General features: G+C 39.3%; 1 protein-coding gene across 2 annotated transcripts in view; it reads left to right on the top strand.

Annotated features, from left to right (window-relative positions):
- Positions 1 to 19,524, top strand: part of TXNDC8 (thioredoxin domain containing 8) — a 47,752-nt gene that overhangs the window by 9,918 nt on the left and 18,310 nt on the right. For both annotated transcript variants that reach the window (XM_067040981.1, XM_059072275.2), the window contains 2 exons: positions 5,076 to 5,135; positions 7,452 to 7,517. In XM_067040981.1, the coding sequence (XP_066897082.1) occupies positions 5,076 to 5,135; positions 7,452 to 7,517 (126 nt within the window). The remainder of the gene's footprint in view (positions 1 to 5,075; positions 5,136 to 7,451; positions 7,518 to 19,524) is intronic.

Raw genomic sequence — 19,524 nt, forward strand, 5'->3', positions numbered from 1 at the left:
ACATGTGGCAAAAAGAAACTCAGGGCATTTTCTTTTCATTTCTCCTTATTGTGCAGATGTTTCACATTTATGGTCCATCTTATGAAATCTATTCCTTCAAATATAAAATTTGGATTTCTCTACACAACTGAAAATACTCTGGTTTATTTTCAGCAAGATTTCTAACATTTCAACTTTTTTGACTTAAACTCTTCAATCTACCTGAATTCATTCTTACCACAATCACAACCTTTGATATTTAATTTAAAAGAAACATGTTCAAATAGAGAAGTTGGCTACATGACAACTCAACATCTATTCTCTGCCTAAAATTCTTAGAATATCCACAGGGAACATTTTCACATCTGGCAGGCCCCTCTATTCAGACGCTTAAACTTAGAGTCTCCAAAGTTTAGCTTCAGGAGTATAACTACCTCACCTGCCACAAAGTCAAAGCTGATCAAATTTCAATGGCCAATGAAGCATTTTAATCTCAGGCTTGGTAACCCCTTTCTCCTTTTATACCTTCAGGCCTGGTGGGTGGTAAGGGCTCTGCTACTGTTGTGTCCAGACTCTCACAGCTCCTCCACACCCATCCTTAACTTTATAGTTATTTATAGTTAGCCCTTTGGTGATAAACGTCCCTAAATTATCCTAGTTTGAATGTGCCATCTGTTTTCTGTTGGAATCCAGACTAATGCACACACAGTTTTTAAATTTGGGTGTATCCACACTTGAAATTCTATTCAGATGATAAAAGGAATCAAGTAGACCCATACATAATGAAGGAATTACCTCCAAGACAACAATAGAGTTAAGTAAAAAGAGAACAATATAGGAACATTTATACAGTATGGTCCCGTTTATGTAAAACAGAGATACATATACATATGTGTGTATGTATATATCAATGTATATAAATATATATTATATGTAGACCAAGGGGAGCAGAAGATGCATATCAAACAAGTTTTTTTTTTTTTCTGTGAGAGGGAGTGAAAATTGAGGGAGGATTGAGAATGGGAAAATTTCATGCTTGGCTTTATTTTTCTTGTAATGTTTGAACTTTTTCAAGAGAAGGTATTCATCATGTGTCATTTATTAAAAACTCAGGGCTTCCCTGGTGGCACAGTGGTTGAGAATCCGCCTGCAGATGCAGGGGACACGGGTTCGTGCCCCGGTCCAGGAAGATCCCATATGCCGCGGAGCGGCTGGGCCCGTGAGCCCTGGCCACTGAGCCTGCGCGTCCGGAGCCTGTGCTCCACAACGGGAGAGGCCACAACAGTGAGAGGCCCGCGTACCAAAAAAAAAAAAAAAAAAAAAAGGCAAAAACCCCCCAAACTCATAGTACATAATGGAGTTGGAGGAAATGCTTTTCTTACTCTAGGGCATTTTATCAGAGATCAAAGTAGAAACATAAACCAAATTAGACTGAAAAGGATTTTAATACGAGGAGTTAAATGCTCATAAAATCATTAGAAGACTGGATGAATGGGCTCCAGACTGGAACCCCATGAATGACTCAAAAGCACAACAGACCCACCTGAGGGGATCCTAACTTTGCCAATATCAGATGTGAGAAGAGATGGGAAGCCACTACTGGGAGAAAACAAACTAAAAACAAACAGAAAAACAACATGAACAGCAGTCGGGGAGTTAGAATCCAGAAGCTGATGTAGGGGCATTGGATCCCTCAGCATAGCTGCTGCCTCCAGCATGATTACCCTCCCACACCCCAGTCGTGCTTTCCAGCAGGACATCCAAAGATGAAAAGAAAGTAGCTCTGTCTCACTTCTGCCTTCCAAGTCTTGCCTGCATGCATCTCACTGGTGAAACCAATTTGCATCCAGAACTCTAGCTGCAAGGGAATGCAAGGAAACCTTACCTTTTCCCTTTTCCAGGCTCTGCAGGAAGGTGGAATGGGAATGAGCCGGCTATACCATTACTCTAGGGGGGGAAGAATTCGAGACATTTTCAGGGACTTCCCTGGTGGTGCAGTGGTTAAGAATCCGCCTGCCAACGCAGGGGACAGGGGTTCAAGTCCTGGTCTGGGAAGATCCCACATGCTGCAGAGCAACTAAGCCGGTGCACCACAACTACTGAGCCTGTGCTCTAGAGCCCATGAGCCACAACTACAGAGCCCACGTGCCACAACTACTGAAGCTGGCGCGCCCTAGAGCCTGTGCTTTGCAACAAGAGAAGCCACCGCAATGAGAAGCCCGTGCACCGCAACGAAGAGTAGCCCCCACTCGCTGCAACTAGAGAAAGCCCACGCACGGCAATGAAGACCCAACACAGCCATAAATAAATTAAATTAATTAATTTTTTTAAAAAGACCTTTTCAGACACACAAAAACTAAAAGTTGACAACCCAGAGTCCCTGCCAAAGGATGTATGGCAAGAAGAAAAAAAGTAAATCATAAGCAAATGTGGATTTTAAGAAGTGATTTAGAACTTTAAGTCTTGAATAAATTCCACAGTCCCATTTGATCTGGGCCTTGATGATTAAGAGCAGGGGTCAGCAACCTTTTCTGCAAAGGTTAAAGACAGTCAGTATTTTCAGGTTTGCCAGTTATATGGTCTATGTCATATATACTCAGCTTTGATGTTGTAGCACAAAAGCAGGCAATGGCGATACACGAATGGGCAAACATGTTCCAATAAAACTTTATTTATGAGACCATGTGGAGATCTGGATTTGGTCTATAGGGCGAAGTTTGATCACTCTGGGCTAAGAGGATCACCTGGCCTAGAACCCCAAAAAGAACATTTCTGGAAAAGGGGAGGTTATAAATTTGTTGAGAAATTGCATGGTGTGATCGTGGGAAGGCAAGTACTCTGTGAGGCTAACTTACAGTGTATACAGTGGAAGTAGCAACACGCGAGCCTTGAAAAGGAAGCTGAGGCCAGATGGAGAAGGCCCTTGTGTTATAACTTCATGAGTTGCTGTCGAGTCAAAATAGAAGAATGTTTAAAAAGGTTTTGCCATGATCAAATTGTGGGTTCTTGGAAAATACTTTTTTTTTTTTTTTTTAAATTATTTATTTATTTATTTATTTTTGGCTGTGTCGGGTCTTCGTTTCTGCGCGAGGGCTTTCCCTAGTTGGCGGCGAGCGGGGGCCACTCTTCATCGCTGTGCGCGGGCCTCTCACCATCGCGGCCTCTCTCGTTGCGGAGCACAGGCTCCGGACGCGCAGGCTCAGCAGTTGTGGCGCACGGGCCCAGCTGCCCCGCGGCATGTGGGATCCTCCCAGACCGGGGCTCGAACCCGTGTCCCCTGCATCGGCAGGCAGACTCTCAACCACTGCGCCACCAGGGAAGCCCGGAAAATACTTTTGACAGTGTTGTATAAGAATGGGTTGGAAAGACTGAGGCAGGTAACCCCAGGTGAACAACAACGTCAATGATGAGTTTACCAAAACTAGGGCAGTGGTTTGGGGAGAAAGAAGGAAAGGTCAAATTCAGGAGACAGTTTAGAGTTAAGAACAAACAGAACGGGTGACCAGATGGTAACAGATTATATGGGAGGAAGAACATAGCAGAAGAAAGAATTTTTGTTGGGCAAAGGAGGGTCCTAGGTAGCTGGAGTGGGAGAGCGAGGGAAGGCAGTGTTCGCAAGGGAACCCCAGGCTAGCAAGGAACCTGTATCTGTTCCACGTCTTCCGACTCCTACTCAGTACAGAACTACGATAACCCTGTCCATTTCCTGTCAGACTTGGGAGACTCTGAAAACTTCCAAAATAGAACCTGACTCTGAAATCAGATGTCCACATAAGTCAAACCCCTTGCCCCGCCTGACTGCTACTGGAGAACACCCATGTATCTTTTATTTATTTTTTTTTTTTGGCTGCACTGGGTCTCCATTGCTGTGCACAGGCTCTCCCCAGTTGTGGGAAGAGGGGGCTATGCTTCACTGTGGTGCGCGGGCCTCCCACTGCGGTGGCCTCTCTCGTCACGGAGCACGGGCTCCAGGTGCGCGGGCTTCAGCAGTTCTGGCACTCAGGCTCCAGAGCGCAGGCTCAGCAGTTGTGGCGCACGGGCTCAGTTGCTCAGTGGCATGTGGGATCCTCCCGGACCAGGGCTCGAACCCATCTCCCCTGCATTAAATTAATTAATTTAGTTTAATTAATTAAAATACGCCTGCAAGTCTATTTCCCCAGAATTCTTGGGCTACACCATCTTCCTGCCAGGCATGGAGGTGCTCCCAGTCAAAATCAGCATCTTTTTTTATCTGCAAAGAACTGTAAAATACCAAAGACCTTCGTGTTTATTATCCAAGAGTTTTCCCCCAATTTCATCATCTTGATGAGCCACTGAAGAACGAACTCCAACTTGGGGCACATTCCATGGACAAACAACCGGAGAGAATCCCTACAACAGAACTCTGCACCTATTGTCCACCTAATCAGTCCGTGTCATGCTGCTTCCTGCTTGTCCATGGGAGCAGCCACCAGTGACAGCTCCATCTGTTGTTGTCTCCACTTGGCCAAACTCTGGACACTTCACACCACCATTGAAGGGAGGTTTCATTTGAAACAGGTCAATGGATATGCTTGAGATATGATGTTAATGCAAACAAATCAATATGCTATTAAGTGCCCTGAATGAACACAGCTGTTGGGAAAAAAGAAAATCCCAGGAGCTGACATTTACAGGCTGCTTCTGCATCCACTACCCCACACCCATTACCAACACCTCTGTCACCACCGCTGTCAAAGATGCTTCCAGGACATCTGGAACAGAAGCAGGAGAGTTGTTTTTCCCTCCTCCCATTTTCCATTTTTTTGCAAATGCTTCCCACTGGCAGAACCTAACAGGAAGACAGCTGGCAGAGGATTCTGGAAAATCTAGTTTTGATACATAGCGGAACACAGACTTTAGACTCTGGTTCTGCCGTTGATCTTTGCTTGACCTCAGCAGCATCCAACTTTGACTTTGGTGCTTGAGGTTCTAGGCAGTAGTGCAATGCCAGAATGATGCTTAGCTCTCTTGATCAACCTTTTTGTTCGGTTTCGTTTTTGCTAAAAGACATTGCTAGTGTGTTATTTAATATTAACATTAAGCTAATGAGGAATTGTTACTCTTTCACTTTGAAGGAAATGTCTGTGCAATACCGAAACGTCATGTTTGCTAGTGTGAATGTGGACAATGCTCAGGTAAGAATCTTAACTCCTTCCTTGTAGACATGTAAAATCCAATGCGATGTCATTGAGAGTGCTGTCTCGTTGATTATATAAGCAATTTAAAGTGTGATGAACTGTAGCAAACTCCCTCATAATGTTCTTGTATATTTTGTATTTTTTTTTAAAAAAGACAACAAATATTTGGCTCTCCTGCTACCCCCCCGCCTTCCCATACTATGGCAGAATTCACTAACCAAGCCTAATATCCTTCACCACTTGCTCTGGACTCTGCCCCACAATCCTGCTCTGTAGAGTTGCTCTAGACAGACAATACCAGTTGGTTGAAGTTGAGCTCAAAGTGAAAAATGCTTTTCACCCCTATAATAGATTATTATTCAATTTCTAAAACCTAACTCAACGCATTACAGACATTTTAACATAACTTGCTTTCCGCTTGCTATAGCTTATGCTTTTTGTGGGGTTTTTTAAACACCACAAGGAATTCCAGGAAATCCTTCTCTTACCTCCCTAGAGCTTTCTTCCTCAACCCCCACAAATACAGTCAGCCCATGTCCTCGATCAAAATGTGCTTACTGATACACACAATGTGTCTACAAAATTATTCTTCCTAACATTTGTTCACTTATAATGAGGAAAAGTACCAGTAACAAGTGGCCTGTGCATACATTGGATTGAATTTGAGCTTTAGAATTTTAAAAATCTACTATTCACCCATCCTGCCCTTTAATAGTTTTGTGACCTCTTATCAGTTAACCTCTATAAACTTCATTTTCTCTGTATGTAAAACAAGGTAATAATTAATGGAATATGATAAGATAAGAGGCACAAAATATATGACATACTACCCAGAACATAATAAATTTTCCATTTTTCCATTTCCTTCAACTTTCATTAAAGTGTGACAGTGTGTGATTGCCCTTTAAGATGAATCATATACTATGCATTCAGAATACACAGCTAGGGTTATTATCTCTTTGTCTTTTGCATATTCACAGAGTTGTGCACCTATCACTACAATCAATTTTAGAAAGTGTTCACAACTGCAGAAAGAAACACTGTTCCCTTTAGCAGTCACCTCCCTGCCCCGGTCCCTCCATCCACCGCCTCAACCCTAAGCAACCATAAGTCTACATTGTCTCTAGATTTGCCTATTCTGGCCATTTCATATAAATGGAATTATAGAATATGTGTTCTTTTGTGATGGGCTTCTTTCACCTAACATAAGTTTGCAGGATTCATCCATGATGTAGCATGTATCAGTACTCCGTTCCCTTTTGTTGCTGAATAATATATTACCTTTTTTTTTATCCATTCATCCTACGATGGACATTCGGGTTGTTTGCAACTTTTCGCTATTATGTCTAATACTGGCATAAACATTTACGTGTACATTTTCATTTCTTTTGGCTATATATCTAGAAGTGGAATTGTTGGGTCATATGGTAACTCTTTATTTAACTTATTGAGGAACTGATAAATTGTCTTAGAAACAGCTGCACCATTTTACATTTCCACCAGCAATGTTTGAGGGTTCTGATTTCTCCAGACCCTCAGCAACATGTGTTATTATTTTCTTTTTTTGATTACAGCTCTTTGTCTCTTAAGGTGAAACAAAATGCACAATTTTCTTTTCTAATAGTAATGTACTCATTGCTGTGGTCATGAAAATTATAATCTAGTTAGGGGTGGCAGGGGAGAGGTTTTGATCCTGTGGGTGGCTAATTTTCTTTTGACTCAAACAAAATAAACGAAAAGTGGTATTTGAAATCAGATTATAACGGATTAGAGCAATTGGAATGCTAACATATTTTCTTGTCTCTTGGCTCCAAATCTTTCACAAAGATGGGCAATAAAGAGGCATAAGGCTTAAAAGAAAGAAATATGCAAGCCTTACTTAAAATGCAAGACATTATATCACCCCATGTCTCAAGTGTGAGTTATAAAGAGACCTTTACTCGTTCTTATTTTTTACAATATGCTCTTTCCATATTGGATTCCGCTGACGCCCTTCTGCAGTCCTTCACAAGCTCTTTTAAAATAGAGCTCATTTTGTCCTTCAGTCCATTCTGTTTTGGCCCCCATCTCTCACCCATCTCCTAGAGCTCTTGAATGAGAAAGCTCAGGAACGCTGGAAACAGTCATTTTTCTACTGTAACATTCCTGGAAGCTTTGAGGATATATTAGAAAAGTTCTTGGCAAGAGAATCTGTAATGTATCAGCTGTCCCTGGGCTCTCAGACATGCCTCCTGAGACGTCACCAAGTACCATTGTTGGTCCAGAGAGAGGATACCAAAATTGTGACTTCATGCCATTTCTTTTATTTTCCAGGAGTTGGCCCAAATTTATCACATCAAAGCAATACCCACATTTCAGATGTTCAAGCAAGCCCAGAAGGTATGTTTCTATGGTAACTGGCAGATTGAAATCGATTATAGAGCCATCAGAGTCTTAAAAAAAAGGCCTAGGGTATCCTGGATGGACGAAACAACTGTATTTATTTTCAATCTTAGCAATGTAATTCTTAGTTTCTGAACTTTACCTATTGACAAGGGGTAAAAAAAAAAAAAAAAAAAAAAAAAAAAAAGGATGAATCGTGACAAATCTCCCCATTCAGACCATTTAAGATGTCCAAATCCATGTGAAATACCCAACTATTATCCCTCTCTGGGGCAGAACCATCAAAAAAGAACCTTATAACAAGGGGCATGATGAAATTCTCTTACAAATATATACACGTTTTTCACACTTGGGAAAACATCAATCAAAAGCTATTACAAGGTAAAATAGCCTAGTGGTTGACCAGGCAGGTTTTGGGCTCAGATTTCTGTGGTTCAAAAACCAGTTCTTCCACTTCCCAGCAGATTACTTAATAACCTCTTGGTATCTTAGTTTCCCTATCTGTAAAAACATGGATCGTAAAAAGTTTCCCCCTCCTTAGTGAAAATGAAATGAATTAACATGGCTAAACTTTTTAGACCCATCCTGACACACATGAGTATGTTATGTTAATTATCTCAAAGATATTAATGGAATGGAATGCCTCAAATACTTGGTGCGTGGTGAAACTAGTAATTACATATATGGTTGGGAGCACGGATGCTTGTGCGTACCTTTTGAAAGGTGATTTTGCAACACACTTAAGAGGAACAAACTGTTCATTCCCTTTCACACATTATCCCATTCTTGGGAATTTTAGTTAATGAAATACCTCATGGAAAAATAAATGACTAAGTGCATAGTAATTGTAGCATTATTTCTAATAAAATATGGAAGCAAGGTAAATGTCTTTTTTTAGTAGAGTGGCTAAGTGATTTATGATACATCTAGTCTATGAAACAGTATGCAATTAAAAAGGGTTATGGACAGAAAAGAAGCAGATTCACAGATACAGAAAACAAACTACTGGTGGGGGGGAAGCAGTATAGGGGTGGGGAAGTGGGAGGTACAAACTATTGGTTGTGACAGACTCAAGGATGTATTGTACAACACAGGGAATATAGCCAATATTGTGTAATAATTATAAATGGAAAGTAACCTTTCAAAATTGTAAAAAAATTTTTAAATTGTTTTAAATGATTGAGCTAAAAGATTAAATAAATAAGTAAAAAGTTATGAAGAATATATGTAAAGTAAAAGAAATTCATACTTAAACTTTGTAAAGATTACATCTGCAGTATAGAGAATGAGAGCATTTTATATGCTAGCTGTAGAATTTTATCTTCGGTTTCTATTTGTGTGTATTTGCTGTAACATAATTGAAGCAATGGATTTTTTTAAAAATTTTATTTATTTTTGGCTGCGTTGGGTCTTTGTTGCTGCGTGTGAGCTTTCTCTACTTGCCATGAACGGGGGCTACTCTTTGTTCCGTTGCGCGGCCTCTCATCACCGTGGTTTCTCTTGTTGTGGAGCACAGGCTCTAGGCACACGGGCTTCAGTAGTTGTGGCACGTGGGCTCAGTAGTTGTGGCTTGTGGGCTCTAGAGCGCAGGCTCAGTAGTTGTGGCGTACGGGCTTAATTGCTTTGTGGCATGTGGCATCTTCCCAGACCAGGAATCAAACCCACGTCCCCTGCATTGGCAGGCAGATTCTTAACCACTGCGCCACCACAGAAGTCCCAAAGCAATAGACTTGAATGTTTCCCCAAAAAATAACACTACCTATTCCCTCTCTTGAGGTTTTACTTGAAAATTGAAACCATTTAACATATGTATTCTTTTTTTTTAACAACTTTATTGGAGTATAATTGCTTTACAATGCTGTGTTAGTTTCTGCTTTATAGTAAAGTGAATCAGCTACACATATACATATATCCCCATATCTCCACCCTCTTGCATCTCCCTCCCACCCTCCCTATCCCACCCTCTAGGTGGTCACAAAGCACAGAGCTGATGCCCCTGTGCTATGCAGCTGCTACCTATTTTACATTTGGTAGTATATATAAGTCCATGCCACTCTCTCACTTTGTCCCAGCTTACCCTTTCTCCTCCCCGTGTCCTCAAGTCCATTCTCTCTCTTTTTTTTAAAAAAATTCCATGTATATGTGTTAGCGTACGGTATTTGTTTTTCTCTTTCTGACTTACTTCACTCTGTATGACAGACTCCAGGTCTATCCACCTCACTACAAATAACAAAATTTTGTTTCTCTTTATGGCTGAGTAATATTCCATTGTATATAGGTGCCACATCTTCTTTATCCATTCATCTGTCGATGGACACTTAGGCTGTTTCCATGTCCTGGCTATTGTAAATAGAGCTGCAATGAACATTGTGGTACATGACTCTTTGAATTATTGTTTTCTCGGGGAATATGCCCAGCAGTGGGATTGCTGGGTCGTATGGTAGTTCTATTTGTAGTTTTTTAAGGAACTTCCATACTGTTCTCCATAGTGGCTCTATCAATTTACTTTCCCACCAACAGTGCAAGAGGGTTCCCTTTTCTCCACACCCTATCCAGCATTTATTGTTTGTAGACTTTTTGATGATGGCCATTCTGACTGGTGTGAGGTGATACCTCATTGTAGTTTTGATTTGCATTTCTCTAATGATTAGTGATGTTGAGCATCCTTTCATGTGTTTGTTGGCAATCTGTATATCTTCTTTGGAGAAATGTCTATTTAGGTCGTCTGCCCATTTTTGGATTGGGTTGTTTGTTTTTTGAATATGGAGCTGCATGAGCTGTTTATATATTTTGGAGATTGATCCTTTGTCCATTGATTCATTTGCAAATATTTTCTCCCATTCTGAGGGTTGTCATTTTGTCTTGTTTATGGTTTCCTTTGCTATGCAAAAACTTTTAAGTTTCATTAGGTCCCATTTGTTTATTTTTTGTTTTTATTTCCATTACTCTAGGAGGTGGATCAAAAAAGATCTTGCTGTGATTTATGTCAAAGAGTGTTCTTCCTATGTTTTCCTCTAAGAGTTTTATAGTGCCCAGTCTTACACATAGGTCTTGAATCCATTTTGAGTTTATTTTTGTATATGGTGTTAGGGAGTGTTCTAATTTCATTCTTTTACATGTAGCTGTCCAGTTTTCCCAGCACCAATTATTGAAGAGACTGTCTTTTCTCCATTGTATATCCTTGCCTCCTTTGTCATAGATTAGTTGACCATAGGTGTGTGGGTTTACTTCTTGGCTTTCTATCTTGTTCCATTGATTTATGTTTCTGTGCCAGTACCATATTGTCTTGATTACTGTAGCTTTGTAGTATAGTCTGAAGTCAGGGAGTCTGATTCCTCCAGCTCTGTTTTTTTTTTTTCCCTCACGACTGCTTTGGCTATTCGTGGTCTTTTGTGTGTCCATACAAATTTTAAGATTTTTTTGTTCTAGTTCCATAAAAAATGCCATTGGTAATTTGATAGGGATTGCATTGAATCTGTAGATTGCTTTGGGCAGTATTGTCATTTTCCCAATGTTGATTCTTCCAATCCAAGAACATGGTATATCTCTCCATCTGTTGGTATCATCTTTAATTTCTTTCATCAGTGTCTTATCGTTTTCTGCATACAGGTCTTTTGTCTCTCTAGGTAGCTTTATTCCTAGGTATTTTATTCTTTTTGTTGCAGTGGTAAATGGGAGTGTTTCCTTAATTTCTCTTTTAGATTTTTCATCATTAGTGTATAGGAATGCAAGAGATTTCTGTGCATTAATTTTGTATCCTGCAACTTTACCAAATTCATTGATTAGCTCTAGTAGTTTTCTGGTGGCATCTTTAGGATTCTCTAAGTATAGTATAATGTCATCTGCAAACAGTGACAGTTTTACTTCTTTTCCAATTTGTATTCCTTTTATTTCTTTTTCTTCTCTGATTGCCATGGCTAGGACTTCCAAAACTATGTTGAATAATAGTGGTGAGAGTGGACGTCCTTGTCTTGCTCCTGATCTTAGAGGAAATGCTTTCAGTTTTTCACCATTGAGAATGATGTTTGCTGTGGGTTTGTCGTATATGGCCTTTATTTTGTTGAGGTAGGTTCCCTCTATGCCCACTTTCTGGAGAGTTTTTATCATAAATGGGTGTTAAATTTTGTCAAAAGCTTTTTCTGCATCTATTGAGATGATCATGTGGTTTTTCTTCTTCAATTTGTTAATATGGTGTATCAAATTGATTGATTTGCGTATATTGAAGAATCTTTGCATTCCTGGGATAAACCCCACTTGATCATGGTGTATGATCCTTTTAATGTGTTGTTGGATTCTGTTTGCTAGTATTTTGTTGAGGATTTTTGCATGTATGTTCATCAGTGATATTGGTCTGTAATTTTCTTTTTTTTGTAGTATCTTTGTCTGGTTTTGGTATCAGGGTGATGATGGCCTCATAGAATGAGTTTGGGAGTGTTCCTTCCTCCGCAATTTTTTGGAAGAGTTTGAGAAGGATGGGTGTTAGCTCCTCTCTAAATATTTGGTAGAATTCACCTGTGAAGCCATCTGGTCCTGGACTTTTGTTTGTTGGAAGATTTTTAATCATAGTTTCAATTTCATTACTTGTGATTGGTCTATTCATATTTTCTATTTCTTCCTGGTTCATTCTTGGAAGGTTATACCTTTCTAAGAATTTGTCCATTTCTTCCACGTTGTCCATTTTATTGGCATAGAGTTGCTTGTAGTAGTCTCTTAGGATGCTTTGTATATCTGCAGTGTCTGTTGTAACTTCTCCTTTTTCATTTCTAATTTTATTGATTTGAGTCCTCTCCCTGTTTTTCTTGATGAGTCTGGCTAATGGTTTATCTTCTAAGAATAAAATTTTTCTTCTAAGAATTTTGTTTATCTTCTCAAAGAACCAGCTTTTAGTTTTATCGATCTTTGCTGTTGTTTTCTTTGTTTCTATTTCATTTATTTCTGCTCTGATCTTTATGATTTCTTTCCTTCTGCTAACTTTGGGTTTTGTTTGTTCTTCTTTCTCTAGTTCCTTTAGGTGTAAGGTTAGATTGTTTATTTGAGATTTTTCTTGTTTTTACAGGTAGGCATGTATAGCTATAAACTTCCCTCCTAGAACTGTTTTTGCTGCATCCCATAGGTTTTGGATGGTCGTGTTTTCATTGTCATTTGTCTCTAGGTATTTTTTGATTTCCTCTTTGACTTCTTCAGTGATCTCTTGATTATTTAGTAATGTAGTGTTTAGCCTCCATGTGTTTGTGTTTTTTACTTTTTTTCCCCTGTAATTCATTTCTAATCTCATAGTGTTGTGGTCAGAAAAGATGCTTGATATGATTTCAATTTTCTTAAATTTCGTGAGGCTTGATTTGTGACCCGAGATGTCATCTGTCCTGGAGAATGTTCCATGCGCAGTTGAGAAGTGTAATCTGCTGTTTTTGGATGAAATGTCCTATAAATATCAATTAAATCTATCTGGTCTACTGTGTCATTTAAAGCTTCTGCTTCCTTATTTATTTTCATTTTGGATGATCTCTCCATTGGTGTAAGTGAGGTGTTAAAGTCCCCCACTATTATTGTGTTACTGTCAATTTCCTCTTTTACAGCTGTTAACAGTTGCCTTATGTATTGAGGTGCTCCTATGTTGGGTGCATATATATTTATAATTGTTATATCTTCTTCTTGGATTAATCCCTTTTTCATTATGTAGTGTCCTTCCTTGTCTCTTGTAACATTCTTTATTTTAAAGTCTATTTTATCTGATATGAGTATAGCTATTCCAGCTTTCTTTTGATTTACATTTGCATGGAATATCTTTTTCCATCCCCTTACTTTCAGTCTGTATGTGTCCCTAGGTCTGAAGTTGGTCTCTTGTAGACAGCATATATATGGGTCTTGTTTTCGTATCCATTCAGCAGGCCTGTGTCTTTTGGTTGGAGCATTTAATCTGTTCATGTTAAAGGTAATTATCGATATGTAATTTCCTAAGACCAATTTCTTAATTGTTTTGGGTTTGTTTTAGTACGTCTTTTTCTTCTCTTGTGTTTCCCACTTAGAGAAGTTCCTTTAGCATTTGTTGTAGAGTTGGTTTGGTGGTGCTGAATTCTCTTAGCTTTTGCTTGCCTGTAAAGCTTTTGATTTCTCCTTTGAATCTGAATGAGATCCTTGCCAGGTAGAGTAATCTCGGTTGTAGGTTCTTCCCTTTCATCTGTTTAAGTATATCATGCCACTCCCTTCTGGCTTGTAGAGTTTCTGCTGAGAAATCAGCTGTTAACCTTATGGGAGTTCCCTTGTATGTTATTTGTCATTTTTCCCTTGCTGCTTTCAATAATTTTTCTTTGTCTTTAATTGTTGCCAATTTGATTACTATGTGTCTTGGCGTGTTTCTCCTTGGGTGTATCCTGTATGAGACTCACTGCACTTCCTGGACTTGGGTGGCTATTTCCTTTCCCGTGTTAGGGAAGTTTTCAACTATAATCTCTTCAAATATTTTCTCTGGTCCTTTCTCTGTCTCTTCTCCTTGTGGGACCCCTATAAAGCGAATGTTGTTACATTTAATGTTGTCCCAGAGGTCTCTTAGGCTGTTTTCATTTCTTTTCATTCTTTTTTCTTTATTCTGTTCTGCAGCAGTGAATTCCACCATTCTGTCTTCCAGATCATTTATTCGTTCTTCTGCCTCAGTTATTCTGCTATTGATTCCTTCTAGTGTAGTTTTCATTTCAGTTATTGTATTGTTCATCTCTGTTAGTTTGTTCTTTAATTCTTCTAGGTCTTTGTTAAACTTTTCTTGCATCTTCTCCATCTTTGCCTCCATTGTTTTTCCGAGGTCCTGGATCATCTTCACTATCATTATTCTGAATTCTTTTTCTGGAATGTTGCCTATCTCCACCTCATTTGGTTATTTTTTTGGGGTCTTATTTTGTTCCTTCATCTGGTACATAGTGCTCTGCCTTTTCATCTTGTCTGTCTTTCTGTGAATGTGGTTTTTGTTCCACATGCTGCAGGACTGTAGTTCTTGCTTCTGCTGTCTGTCCTCTGTTGGATGAGGCTATCTAAGAGGCTTGTTGCAACCAAAACATTTCTAATGAATATATCTGATGTTCTCTCAGACTGCTCTCTTTTATTTTATGGTCTAATTTGTGAAAGAACTGGATATATTTACTGCTTCCAATTCTCATTTTCTACTCATTCCCTCACCCACTCTTGAAAGTCATCAAGAATCTGCCAGCACCTAGTTTAAATAGCCATTTCTCAATCCTGCTATTCCTTGATTACACAAGTGTCATTAACTAATCAGCTTCTATATCCTGGAAACTTCCTCCTTTTTTGGCTTCTATTGCTGATTCATCCCCACGTTCTCCTCTGGCTTCTTTGTCTCCTGCTGTTCTCAAATATAAGTGTTTCCCAAGGCTTTGTCTTTTTTCCATTCTACCTCTCTCCCTTAGTAATTTCACCCCCATTTCTAGTTCTAGCTATGAACACCTTTAACTTAAACAATAGCCCTCCTCATCCCCAAGTTCACGCCAAAGCTCTGTTCTCTTTTCCAAATAGATCCTTGCTCCATGTATGTCATTCCCTTTTTAAAAAATTGATACCCCTCCCCCTCCATTGCCTTCAGAATTAAGACTAGACCCTTGTTTTCAAGTCTGACTTTAAAATTTCTCCCTAATTTTGATCCAATCTACCTTTCCAAGCCCATTTTGTTTGACTCAGATCTTAACTTCATGTAGTTTTCTCATATTCTTCTAAGCACTTGGAGTTGTTCATGTCTGATTTGAAACCCCAGGGCCTAGGAGAATCCCCCGTCAATAGAAAATACTTATTTTGTGTTTGACTAATGAGGGAGTGAACAAATGAATGAATGAGCAAACAAGTGAAGCCTTCCGTCTTTCCCCTGCATCCCCCTGCCAGCTTTGCCTCCCCGTCTGATTTTGTCCTCATATTAATGTGACTCAGAGGAAGTTTCTATCCAGCTCAGAATAGCTTTCTGGTTTCATCCTTTCTGCAGAAGATATTGCTTAATGGCTCAAAGGTTGTTCTCTGTTTTATGAAACAAAACTTTGTGTTCTCAGTTGATTATGTGTCTAGGCTCTCGAGCAAATCCATAACTATGCTTTTGAGATAAGGCTTGGCCCTGCTTAGTCTCAGTTCTCTCTGGAGGTGTAAGAGCCCTCACTTGTATGTGGAGAGGCCTCCTATAATCAAGTATTTCTTAACTTGTGTCTACAGGGTATGGATCCTTTTGAATTAATGGAACAAACTACCTGTATTCTAGGGATCACTAAGGATCTCAAATCTGAATTTTATGCCAACTAGCTAATGGAAAATAAAATCAACTGAATTGATGACAATGTCCATTAAACTGATCTACCTCCCTGTAGTCTAATTCCAGAGTCATCGAGCAAGCCTCTAACTATAACATGGATATCCATGTCCCAAGAAATTTTCTTGAGAATGGAATTTTTCATTGAATAGCGTTAACTTAGCACGGCGGTTATAGAGTTATTTTTTTTTTAAAAAAGACAACTTGAGATTATTTATATCATAATATCAAATGAGTCTACTTCTAAATTTCATTTGAAGTTATATGTAATCATATCTCCAGAAGGATTCATACCTGGATCAATTTAGATATCATTTGAAAACCTATGGAAATGATTTGTAATGGTTGTTCCATTTGACAAAGAATATCAATCTTCAGTGCAAAAGACAAAGGCACAGAAAAAGGAGGTGGGAGAGGTAATAAAGACACAGTATTACAAATCTTTTACCTCTTTGGACTCCACACCCAGCATTGGGTAACTGAGCAGCCCTCTAGGGCTTCTGCAAGGTCCCCATTTCTAACCATTACATCCAGAGCTGCAGGAAAACTATGAGACCTCTGAAATTCCCCTTAGGCTCTACCTGTTAGTGGTCTGCACTGGAGAATCATTGGAACCAGAGGAAGTTTTGGGTGGACAGGCAAAAAGACTAGTCCCTGTGAATTTCCCTCCTCTCTCAATAGAATTGACTATTGAAGGTTGCCAGTGACGTTCACTGTTTTTCTGGGGATAGAGAAACATTAAATCTACTTCTTTGAGACCACTTCTATAAATGTGCTCCTCTCTTTCTTCTGGGATGGCACAACTGAAAATTGGCTTATTGAAGCAGTTAAATACTATTTATCTAGTATTTTTTTTAAAAAACCTAGAATCTAGCTTCTAAGGAGTAATGTTATAAGACATGTCTTTACACTTATGGTAAAACATCTGGCAACAAGTCACTGTCCATTAATGCCTTTTAAAATGTACACTGTATAAAAAGGCTTATGATAATTCCTTATAGGACATAGAGTTAGGAGAATGTTTGCCTCCCTTGAAAATATGATCAGCTTCCTCTCATTAGATCAGAAGACTTAGGGAATCCCTTGGGTTTCTGTTTCCATCGCTGCCAAAAATCTCAGGATTACCTCCTCTACTCAGATACAATAGCCCCCCTTACCTGCAGTTTCCTGGCATTTCCTAACTGCCATCTCCACACTGGATCATCCTTTAATGGTTCTGTTATTTTATCTTGGCCTTGAGTCTAGCTCATTTCAAATATTCACAAATTACATAGACTATAAACAAAATAAAACATTAAAAACCTAAAACAAATGAAGCTATATAGTCATGACCTAGGGTCATGGTAGATGATGGGCCTTCCCTGGTGCTGGAAGTTTTCATGCCGAGGTTAGATGAACATCTGGCTGGGATGTGCTATAAACAACAGCTATAATTATTTCACAGTTTTAGGGCAAAGGGCAGCCAAAACAAGTTCTAGGTAATAAATAAGGTGGGTTTGTTCCTTCCTGCTGTATTCCTTAGTGTTTTCATCTAGGACATCACAGCATGTTCCAGTAAGATTCATTGTGGTTAAAAAAAGAAAACAAAAGAAAAAGAAAACAAAATGTGCATTCCTGTGGTGTCTGTCAGATAGGGCATCCAAAACCTTGGCTGATTTTTGTAACCAGAATAATACACTATATTCTATTATGAGTTGTTCATAAATCTGGTTTATAGACCCTCTTAAAATCTGTAGACCCTCTTAAAATCCATTGGAGACTATAAACTCTCTCTCTCTCCAGAAAAATATACGTATAAACTGAAATGTGCATGTAATGCCTAGGGTATTCAATGAGCCTCTGAAGCCCATCAGTGGATCCCCTACATGCATTACATTGCTTCTAGCTAAAGTTGGTATGTCCATGTAGAGGAAAGGAAGACCGAAAAAGATGTAGCAAGTCTTGGCCAACTGCTTAAATATTGGCCAACTCTCAAAAGTTGCCTCCCTCTTTTCATTTTTTTGATATGAGAGTAAGATGGTTTCCTAAAGCAGTTAAGAAAGATGGGAGTGATGGGCTATGAGTACATAGATGGTGATAAATGAGTTATTTACAAATGAATAATTCAGAAGAACTGAGCTCTCATATGGAGTGAGAAGAAGCTCTTGCCCTTATGTGTGTGAATCGCAGGGCTCCAGCTGAGGTCACGGAAGTCATTTCCAGCAAGCACCCTTGAAGTTGGTACAGAGATGAAAAGAATCCAAAGTAGGTAGCACCATCAAGTGCTAGAAAGAGGATAGGCTTGAAAGCAGGGGTCCCATACGCAGTGTCTTCAGGGCCAGGTAGGGACAATAGGTGACACAGTAGGAAGTGAGGAGGATGGTGGTCCCTGGAGAATCACCCTCTCAAATGCTCATTGTTCAAGTGCATAAAAAACAGTGTTTCACACACACACACACACACATACCCACAAAAGAGTGTCTGCAGCTGGCTTTTGCCATCTCTGGAGTCAGATGATTGTAGGTTGAATTCCAGGTCTGCTTCTTATTAGTGGGGGACCTTGGGAAAGTGTCTTAACCACCTTAAAGCTCAGTTTCATTCTTTGTGAAATAGAGACAGTATCATGTGTCTTTGAACTATTGTCATAAAAATTTGTGATAATGTAAATAAAGTGCCCAGCACTAGTCTTTGTACATACTATAAAATGTAGCTATTATTAGAGCCCCAGGATCCAACTGTGCACCTATCTTCCTGAAAATGTATGGGTAAATAGAAATTTAGAAATGAAGGTTACCAGAGACCTCTAAAGCTCTTTTGAGTAACTATAGTATGCATTTAAGCTAAGTTATCTTAGCATTCAGGAGTTACCTACCAGTGGTATTCAACCTTAATGGATTGTTTTAGTTACAGAGGGCTCTGCATGAGGAGGAAAAGAAAAGAATTCTCATATAGTCTTCAGGGCTCTGAGGGGTGCAGATCCCTAAAAGGGGTTACATATCAGCCCCATAAGCAGCTGATACATTATCAGAGATTAATTGACTAGAGGAGGCAAGAACTAAGTGACATGAAAGGAAAGTCAGAGAAGTACAGCAACTATTTATCACCATTTAGCAACCTTTAGCACCATTGCTAAAGATGCAGCTCTCAGCTTTAACAACGTAAAGGCAGTAATTACCTGTGTACCTCTTTTCTCCAGGGCAGAGATTTGGGTGAGGCAAGGGAGGCAAGATATTGCAGGTGTAGGGTGGAAACCTGTCTTTATTTGAATTTTTGATGTTTCCTTTATCATGGGTTTTTTGCATTAAATTTTAATACTTTTAAAAATATTTATTCAGATATTATTTATCTTAATTACTAAGTTTTTGGCATCCCTTAAATTTTCCACCCTAGTCTCAGCCCTGTTCTCTGAATTTTAAATTGTTGAAGTACAGGAGTGTTTCATTCAGTGATTCATAGAAGGATGAACAAGACTCAACAGCATGTTATATTCACAGCTAAGATTTATTACAGCAATAAACACAGAGTTAAAGCAGCAGGGAAAAAAAGAAGGGTGTTGTTGGAGTCTAGAAAGGTCCAGCACAGAATTCTGATGTTCTTCCTTGTCCAGGGATACTTAGGAGAATGTTCTCCCTAGCAGTGAACTTCAGGGACATGTGTGGAATGTCTCTGCCTTGGGATGCCTTTTTGATTCTCTGGGTCTGAGTTTTTTATGTGGGGACTGGTCACATAGAC

This window comes from Kogia breviceps, chromosome 8, assembly GCF_026419965.1.
Source record: "Kogia breviceps isolate mKogBre1 chromosome 8, mKogBre1 haplotype 1, whole genome shotgun sequence".
NCBI lineage: Eukaryota > Metazoa > Chordata > Mammalia > Artiodactyla > Physeteridae > Kogia > Kogia breviceps.